Raw genomic sequence first — 9,662 nt, forward strand, 5'->3', positions numbered from 1 at the left:
TTTTTGTTGATTTTCAGATTTTTTATGAAAACCACAAACTTCAGCAAAGATTTGCATATCAGTAGTTAAGAGCAGAAATGCATATTTATACTTTTGTCTTGACAAAAATACATAGATTTCTTGAGTCAGCAATTTTAGCCTTGCAATGTAAAGTAATGCTTTCTCCCAGCATTATATTTCATAACAAATGAGACAGGTAGGGGCACATTTACTAAGGGTCACATTACGAAGTTAAAAAACGTTGAAATTCGAACATCGAATTTGATACTACGATGGTCGAAGTATTTTTTCGATCGAAAGTTATCCAAACACTCAGAAAGGTTATAGGAGGTCCCCCATAGGCTAAACAGCAATTCGGCAGGTTTAAGGTGGCAAAGTGTCAAAGCTGACATTTTTTAAAGAGACAGTACTTTGATTTTCAGAGTCAAAGTTTTTTCAATTTTAATCAAATTTTGGCCTATTCGATGATCGAAGTACCCAAAAATTACTTCGAAATTCGAAGTTTTTGAATTTGAAAATTCACTTCGACCCTTAGTAAATGGGCCCCGTAGTGTGTTTGTGGACTCTATTTTATTATTCTATTCCATCCTTTCATATTCATGACAATACAAATGACAACTGTTGAGGACATTTACTTTTTTCCTCATTTCCATTATATATAACTTCTTCACAATAAGGATATTAGTTATGTTAATATTCCAGGGCTGAATATTTAAATTCTTACTGTTGAGGTGTTATTTCTTTATTTTCTATTAAAAATATGAATATGAAAAAAACCCAGTTGCATTTGGCAATCCATTAATGAAAAATCCCACTCATTGGTTGCATCAACATGCACTTCTGTCTGAGCCACTGTCTGTGCTTATAGAGTTATAGATCATTTAATTTCTGTTGTTTTCAATAGATCCTTCGCATCATGGGTTCTATATGGGAAGCTGAATCATTGGACCTGTATTTACTGCCATATGGCTGCATTTCCACAGGAAACAAAATAGGTATGTGGTTGATTACTCCTTTGTCTGCCTAATATTTACCTATATATTGCATATTAGAAAGGTATATCCAGTTAATAAAAAGAGTTAAAAACAAGTTAATTATGATTTAATGATTTTTTTTCATTACTAATTATAGGTACCTGTATTAGGGTCAGGCCACACAAGCAGATTCGGGGAGATTAGTCGCCCCAGCGACAAATCTCCTCTTCTTCTGGACGAAGAAGAGGCCAAAATGAAAATCGCCTGCGGCAATGCACATGCGGCGCTTCGCTTTCCAAAGTCGTCCGAAGTTGCCTCACGAGGAAACTTCGCGTGTGCATTGCCACAGGCGATTTTCATTTTAGCCGGCGGAGGGCAGGGGGAAGGCAGTTCGGGGAGATTGTCGCCCCGAAGAAGAGATTTGTCACTGGGGCGACTAATCTTCCCGAATCTGCTTGTGTGGCCTGACCCTAATATTCCCCTCAAAATGAGATTACTTACCTAGGTTATGTTGTAGCATTAAAGAAGTGCTTCAGAATATATACAGTATATAGACAAATACATATCATATGTGGCTTGACATGGAAATATTTTGGGTCATTATGATCTATTTCAGCACATCTAATGTTTGCTTTGTGTCTGTAGGAATGATAGAAATAGTAAAGGATGCCACCACCATTGCACAAATACAGCAGAGTACAGTTGGAAACACAGGAGCCTTTAAAGATGAAGTTCTGAGTCAGTGGTTGAAAGAAAAATGTCCAATTGAGGAAAAGGTATATTGCCATTGCATACTGTTCCCATCTGACTAATATAAAGTAGGGATGCACCGAATCCACTATTTTGGATTCTGCTGAATCCCCGAATCCTTTGCGAAAGATTTGGCCGAATACCGAACAAATCCTAATTTGCATATGCAAATTAAGGGTTGGGAAGGGGAAACAATTTTTACTTCTTTGTTTTGTGACAAAAGTCACACGATTTCCCTCCCTCCCCTAATTTGCATATGAAAATTAGGATTCGGATTTGGTTGGACCAGGCAGAAGAATTCGGCCGAATCCGAATCCTGCTGAAAAAGGCCGAATCCTGCTGAAAAAGGCGAATCCTGGATTCGATGCATCCCTAATATAAAGTGTGGGGGAAAAAGATACAGGACCACCAATAAGTAATAGTTTTCCCTCTTGAAGATATATAAACACAATGGAAATGTAATATGTTATATGTCATCTTCAAAGATTTGATTTCAACCAGCATTTTTTAGATTTTGGTCATTGGTAGTAGAAATGTAAAATAATATGTGTTATGTTTATAGGTAGGTTTATCATCTGACAAGTGTGTATGATCTGATTTTCACTTGTTTCAGTAGGTTAAGCAAGAAAGTACAACACATATAACAGCTGTTAACATTTAATGATTAAACAGCCTGTGTCCAGGGGCGCGCCGCCAATGAGGCGAGCTGAGCACTCGCCTCAGGCGGCAATGCCGGAGAGGTTTTCAGGGGCGGCAAAAAGCCGCTCCTGGTACCTTTTAAGAGCCGACTTTCTGGCTTTTAAAACGGAAATTCGGCTTTACTAATGCAAGAGAGCACAATTGCTCTCTCTGCATTAGTGTTCCTGCCTCCCCTCCCGACAGGTAAGTCTGCGAGGGAGGGGCAGCATTGCAGGAGCCGCTTCAGGCGGCCCTTAGGTAAGAATCGGCGCTGCCTGTGTCATACAAAAAAATACCAAATCTTTATTACTAAAATAGACTGTGCATCACAGACTCTTCAGTTTTTTTTCTTCTCCATTCAGGTAGACTTGGCTCAGGGCTGACACTCAGAGGCGGGCCAAGCCAACTGGATGCCCTAGGCAACCCAGCTGGCCACCTACCCACCAATGTGTGTGCGTGCAGTATGTCACATGGTGTGAGGTTAAAAGCTGGGGAGGCAGCTGGGGCAAGAGAGCCAAGATTAGGGGTAGGCAGACGTTGCTTTAAACTGTACCTGCTCACCACATCCGTGCACCCTAGGCAGCCTCTTCTGCCTACCCCTAGTTCTGACCCTGCTGACACCCCTGCCTGTGTGACAAGCAGAAAGCTTGTAATGCTAGTTAACAAGGAACCCAGGGAGTCCGCTGGAAGGTACCTTTCGATTAACAGGAACCCCCCTGACAATCCTGGTCTTCACTGATGCCCTTTTAGGGCCCCAGACTATCTTTTGCATAATCAATCAGGGAACCAGAACATGTTGGGGATACCAGTAGTATAGACAAGGAGCAAGCGGAAAGCGAAGTCAGGCCAGGCAAAGTTTGGGACAGGCAGCATGGATCAGAGTCGGTAACCAGGCAGGTGTCAAAACAGCAAACACAAAATAAGGTTAGGCAGAATCGGGGTCAAGTCAATCGCGAGTTGAAAACCAGAATAACAGCACTTGAAAAGCTTAAGCAGGAACTGAACAAACAGAAGCCAGCTTGGGGAAGGGGAAGCCACTATTTAAGACAAAAAGGACCAATGGGAGAAGGGAATCAGAGATGGACAGTGAAAGGGACCAATAAAGTAATAGAATAATGAGCATGTATACAGGTGCGAGTTTAATTGGGTGGAAATAGGCTCCTCCACCCAAACCTGCCGGTCAGCGAGTCTGGAGGTAAGATTAGGTGGCCGGGCGGGTTACAAAGCTGAAGGAGGAAGTTTGGGATTGAAGCACTACAGGGCATACCATTCCTTCCCTGCTTCATTTGCATATAAGTGATCTGATTAGCTGAATCTTGCCAGCCAGTTGGATCAAAGATATGCAAGTGAATCAGGAGAGGAAATTAAAGTGTATATTTTATTTTATATATTCTTTGGAACAGAAGTATTAATACCTCACCCCTACTGATTTCAACACAGCTTTAGCTAAAAAAAATATTTGTGACCCTACAAAATTAAAGTATGGAAAATCAGTTCATCTACCTTGAAACTTCTCTGTCAAGTTATGGCCACTTATTCATTAGTGAAAAATGATGTCTGATATAGGAAAATCCTGAAAACTGTGGGCATTGATTCTGCCAGTGACAACCCAACCCAGCTGCATTATGAAAATCTCTGTAAAGTAATGCATCATGTCAGCAGTATATGTAAAGAGTTGATTCGCCAGGGCCTGGTATAAATGGAGTGCTGTTTTAAGAGTGAATAGTGGCAGAAAGGGCAGGTTACAAAGTCATATGCACACAGTTCAACAGAGTCTGTTGTGTGAAACCCTTGACATCATGGAGGTTGCAGTTCACAGCAGCTAGAAAATTGATTGATATTTTTGTTTTATTTAATTGTGGATGGACAACTGCCTTTTTTTAGGTTACCTTTTCAAAGGTATCAGCAACTTCACAAAAACCATATGCACTCTTTTTATGTGTGGTATGTTCCCCAATAGTTCAGTGCAGCAGTGGAGAGATTTGTTTATTCCTGTGCTGGATACTGCGTTGCGACGTTTGTGCTTGGGATTGGAGACAGACATAATGACAACATAATGGTAACTGAGTCAGGTAAGTCACTCTGAAACAAATATAGAAATTGTTGAATAGCCATGTATCAGTAGAAATCTGCAGCACTGATATGTGTGCATAGTTATTAAGGCAGTCTTAACTGTATAATTCACTCTGCCAACACAAAATCCACTTCAATAATTCATCATTTATAAAATATGTAAGATTTTATAATGTCCATCTGATGTGGGAAATAGAAAACAAAGCAGATGATGCTGTCTAGGTAACTGAAAAATAAATTTTTTGAAAATCAGCCACACTAGAGTCTTCTGTTCTCTGTAGCATACAATCTAACCAAGAGTTTGGATCAGTAACAACAAATCCAGAGATAAGCCTAAAAATAGCATAAATGTCAGAATTTTTGCCCATGATAAAAAATTTTTGTACCTGTAGTATATCAAAACAGGAAATTTTAATAATGGTGGTCCATTGAATTTGTTTAGATGAAAATACTGATTTGTTGTTAAGCTGTTTTTATTCAATTTGAAAATAACATGCAGATGAAACTGCATGTTATTATATATTGTTATTATAATTATATATTATTCTTAACAAATATTTTATTATTATTAGGGGAAAAATCAAAATAATACATTTTTCAACATGAATTTAAGAAAATGGTAAAAAATAAAAAAATGTAAAGGAACTTTAAAAAAAAATCATTATTTGTGGTGTATTGTTTTGAAACATTAAGGTTTCTGCAGGTGAACTGTCTGTTAACTTATAACTGATTATAAAACTAAGCAAAATGCATGTCTGATTAGTTTTTCTATTACGTTATACAATATGGTAAGCAGTGTTTACTATCGTTCAAGAGGCAGGCATGCCAATTCCTTTAGCCAATAACTAAATTTATCCATATGTATAAATGCACATCATAGCATCAGAGGGGTTTTATCATTTCTATATATTCACATTTTTCACTCAAACTGTTAGATTTGAATTTAAGGGCACATGCTAGTAAAATGCATTATCTTCTAATGGTGAGAACTCATAAATATCCATAAATTAGATGCACTAAGGAGGATATTTAAATTTTGTATTAAGTTTTATCTTTAAAAAAGCCATGTATTTTGAGTGTTAAGTGCTGCCACTACCTAGAATAATTGTCATCTGTAATTTTTTTGTTGCCTGAATTTGGTGTATCTAGAGTGTTGACAGTAATGGCCTAATTTAGTGTTAATCTGGCCATACACCTAAAAGATCTGCTTGTTTGGCTAGGTCCCAAGATCAGATCTTACTCTGATAGGGCGTGCACCGAAGTGGTCCTCGGCCTGATGGGAAAATAATATCTGCAAGTGATATCTGGCCAAAAATCTGCCTCATACATGGGCCAATAATTTTATTAATATTTGTATTGGGCATTTTAAGGCCACCTTTAATCTTGGGTAAAGGTTTTATATAATTAAGATCTTCCTTATTTGCTGTTTGCTGTTGCTTTGGTTCTCTTTATATTACACCTGCTCATCATAACTCAGCCTTATACCCAAAACAGGTCTATAAATTTATGTACACGGCAAGGAAAATGATACATAAAGTGTGATTTTTACTCTCTCTTTAGGTAACCTGTTCCACATAGATTTTGGTCATATACTTGGTAACTACAAAAGTTTTCTAGGAATTAACAAGGAGAGGGTGCCCTTTGTGTTAACACCTGATTTTCTTTATGTAATGGGAACATCAGGAAAGAAGACAAGTCAATACTTTAATACATTTCAGGTATGTATATTACAAACAGACACAGTAAAAAAATTACAGGCACTTAATTTATGTATTTTAGAGTAACTTCTTTAAGGGGTCCTCCACCCAAACCCTGCATTATACACAGTGAAAGAAAATGTCATTCTAAGCAACCTATACATATTTTCATTTATTGCTATTGGAAACAGTATTTGTGTATTCTCTGCACTCCTTTCTCTGACTCCTCGGTGTTACAAACCAGCCGATTACACCTGATTAAAGTTTAGATAAGATCTGACTGGCACATTGTTTTAAAGGGGTTGTTCACCTTTAACTTTTATGCTGTAGAGAGTGACATTCTGAGACAACTTGCAGTTAGTTTTCATTTTTTATTTTTCGTGATTTTGGAGTTAATTCACCTTTTATTCATAAGCTCTCCGTTTTGTAATTTCAGCAATCTGGTTGCTAGGGTCCGAATTAGCCTAGCAATTACAGAGCATTTGTTTTTAAGTTGGGGTCAGCCACCCCCATTTGAAAGCTGAACAGAGCCAGAAGAAAAAGACAAATAATTCAAAACCTATAAAAAATAAATATTGAAGACCACTTGAGAAGTGGCTTAGAATTGGATTCTATAACAAACCAAATAGAGTTGCCACATGTCCGGAATTCACCTGGACAGCCGTATTAGGAAGGGTTGTCAAGGTGAAACTTAGAAAATCCAGACAGGACATTGAAAATAATGACATGGCAATCAGTCATCAGTCCCACCACCAGATGTCACCGCCTGACCAAAGAACACATAGGGGCTCATTTATTAACACAGGGCAAATTTGCCTATGGGCAGTTACCTATAGCAACCAATCGGTGATTATCTTTTTAAAGCCAGCTGCAAGTAGAACAATTAATGCAGCACTTTGATGGGATGCCATGGGTTAGTGCCCATGGGCAAATTTGCGCAGTGTTGATAAATGACCCCCACAGAGTATTTTGGCTCTTAGTAAAATATTTCATTTGCAGCTTGACCTTAAATGAAATCCCAGTCCCCACTGCTTCAAGTTTTTATCACTAGAGTGAGCTGTTTAACTAAGCTCAAAATGTGATGCATCCAGCCATTAGGCAATTTGACACTGTAATGGAATGGAAATTATAATTTTCTAAATGCATTAACAGTCATATGAATCACAGACTTCTAAACCAGAAAATAAATTGAAAGGTTATTTCCAAAAAGTCTTTAATATAAAGAGGTTACTGAAAGTAGGTCATGTATTATGGGCTAGGCACAACAACTTTTTTCTAAACTTGTTTTAAACTTCAGGCTCATTGCACGCGTGACATGTGCGCTGGTGACAGGTGGAGTGTTTTCTCCCCAGTGGTGACAGACAGTAATGTTTAAGCATAATGACAGGCTGCATGTCCAGGTTTGGGTGCTTCTTTACTGGTACAGAATACTGTAGAAATGAGCATGCACTCCTGAGGCACACCGATGTGGTAAATTCGATTTTATTCCATGAAGTAAAACAACCTCGTCCTAACGTGTTTCGTATCAGATAAGAAACGTGTTAGGACAAAGTTGTTTAAATGGCAACTTGAGCTGTACTACGAATTGGTTATTTAACTGTCCTACTGCAAGTACTAGTGCAAGTTGTGATGATTACAGTCTTACAGATTTTTTTCCCTTTCTAGGATGTCTGTGTGAAAGCATATTTGGCTCTTCGACATCATACAAACCTAATGATCATCCTGTTTTCAATGATGCTGATGACAGGTATGCCTCAGCTGACGAGTAAGGAGGACATTGAATATATCCGGGACTCACTGACTGTTGGAAAGAATGATGAGAGTGCCAAGAAGCATTTCCTCGACCAGATTGAAGTTTGTAGGGATAAAGGCTGGACTGTGCAGTTTAATTGGTTCCTGCACCTCGTGCTTGGGATTAAACAAGGGGTAGAAAAGCATTCGGCTTGAAGCAGTTGTGTAGTATGTCAGTATAAATGTATAGTGTAAACTTGAACTGATAACTTTGATAATTGATGTCCCATATTTGCTTATTTTTATAATGTATGGGAACATTTATGCGAATTTTGGGATCTGTGGGTTATAAATAACTACACTCATAATTTGAAGCAACATACCATACATCTACTAAAACATATATTAAAAAAATATTTTCTAACCAGAATGGATAAACTTTAAATGCAAAATACTTATTGCTACAATAGATTAACCAATCAGTCTGTTTTGATTCAATCTCCCCTTTCATGCTCAGCATTTATTCCGACCACACCCAGCTCAATATGCTTCCAATCCCATCAACCAGCCTGCAGAGGTGGTGGGATTCAAATAGGCATTTATTTTTCTATATAAACATAAGCTTGTCTGTTATCTGCAGCTAGTTTATATAAACTATGCTACAATTTCTGTAGCCAAGATAGTAGTTTTACCAGTGTGGGGGGTAACAGCATATTGTATTTTCATTACTTTAAAAGTTTTTTTATTTTTTGGTGTTACTGTTCCTTTAAATGTTGGGTGGTATGTGGTGGTGGTGATGAAACAGGCTTCAAAACATCTGTAGATACATCATAGCTTTAGGTGTGGTAGGTAGATGGGAAAACTCTGCAGCACCAGAGGTGTCATTAATTATTATTTGAAAATACCTGTGGCAGACTGATTTGTTACAGTAAAAAGAAATGAAAGGAGGTAATGAAAAAGGACACCTAACTTTGAAACAGTCAAATTCCAAACACACTGCCAAGATTATAACAAGCTTTGATTAGCATACAAATGAAAATGAATTGGCGTATTAAATTTATACTTGCCCCTTAAGTGAGATCATGCTGCACATCCATTTTTTAAGGAGTATTGAAAATTCAACACAACAGATATTTCTACCCTTGCCTTTTTAGCACTCGTGCTCATGTTTCAGTTAAAAAAAATTAAAAGCCCCCTACCAACCACCCCCCAATCTGGCAGGTATTACCCCCTCTCCTCTCCGAAATGTGCTTTAGGGGCACATTTACTTAGCTTGAGTGAAGGATTCAAAGTAAAAAAAACTTTGAATTACAAAAAAAAAATTCCATATATTATATGCAATTAGATATAATTAAAAGCCCCCTACCAATCCCCCCCCCCCAATCTGGCAGGTATTACCCCCTCCGAAATGTGCTTTAGGGGCACATTTACACGAGTGAAGGATTCGAAGTAAAAAAAAGAATTTCGACCATCGAATATGCTACTTCGACTACGAAACGAACAATTCGAACTAAAAATCATTCGACTATTCGATAGTCTAAGTACTGTCTCTTTAAAAAAAACTTCGACTACCTACTTTGGCACTTTAAACCTACCGAGCATCAATGTTAGCCTATGGGGACCATCCCCATAAGCTTTCTATGCTTTTTTTGATCGAAGGAAAATCGTTCGATACAAATATTTGCGGTAAATCCTTCGACTTCGATATTCAAAGGATTTTACTTCGGTGGTCAAATAGCGAGGGCTTCTTAACCCTCGA

The 9,662-nt window shown here is 38.0% G+C and overlaps 1 protein-coding gene across 2 annotated transcripts in view; it reads left to right on the forward strand.

Moving 5' to 3' along the window:
* pik3cg.S (phosphatidylinositol-4,5-bisphosphate 3-kinase catalytic subunit gamma S homeolog) overlaps positions 1-9,434 on the forward strand; it is a 30,003-nt gene extending 20,569 nt beyond the window's left edge. For both annotated transcript variants that reach the window (XM_018255783.2, XM_018255784.2), the window contains exons 7-11: positions 905-995; positions 1,620-1,750; positions 4,363-4,474; positions 6,036-6,193; positions 7,838-9,434. In XM_018255783.2, coding sequence (XP_018111272.1) covers positions 905-995; positions 1,620-1,750; positions 4,363-4,474; positions 6,036-6,193; positions 7,838-8,119 — 774 coding nt within the window. In that variant the 3' untranslated portion in view covers positions 8,120-9,434. The remainder of the gene's footprint in view (positions 1-904; positions 996-1,619; positions 1,751-4,362; positions 4,475-6,035; positions 6,194-7,837) is intronic.
* The last annotated feature ends 228 nt before the right edge of the window (positions 9,435-9,662 follow it).

The sequence above is a fragment of the Xenopus laevis genome, chromosome 3S, assembly GCF_017654675.1.
Source record: "Xenopus laevis strain J_2021 chromosome 3S, Xenopus_laevis_v10.1, whole genome shotgun sequence".
In the NCBI taxonomy this organism is placed as follows: domain Eukaryota; kingdom Metazoa; phylum Chordata; class Amphibia; order Anura; family Pipidae; genus Xenopus; species Xenopus laevis.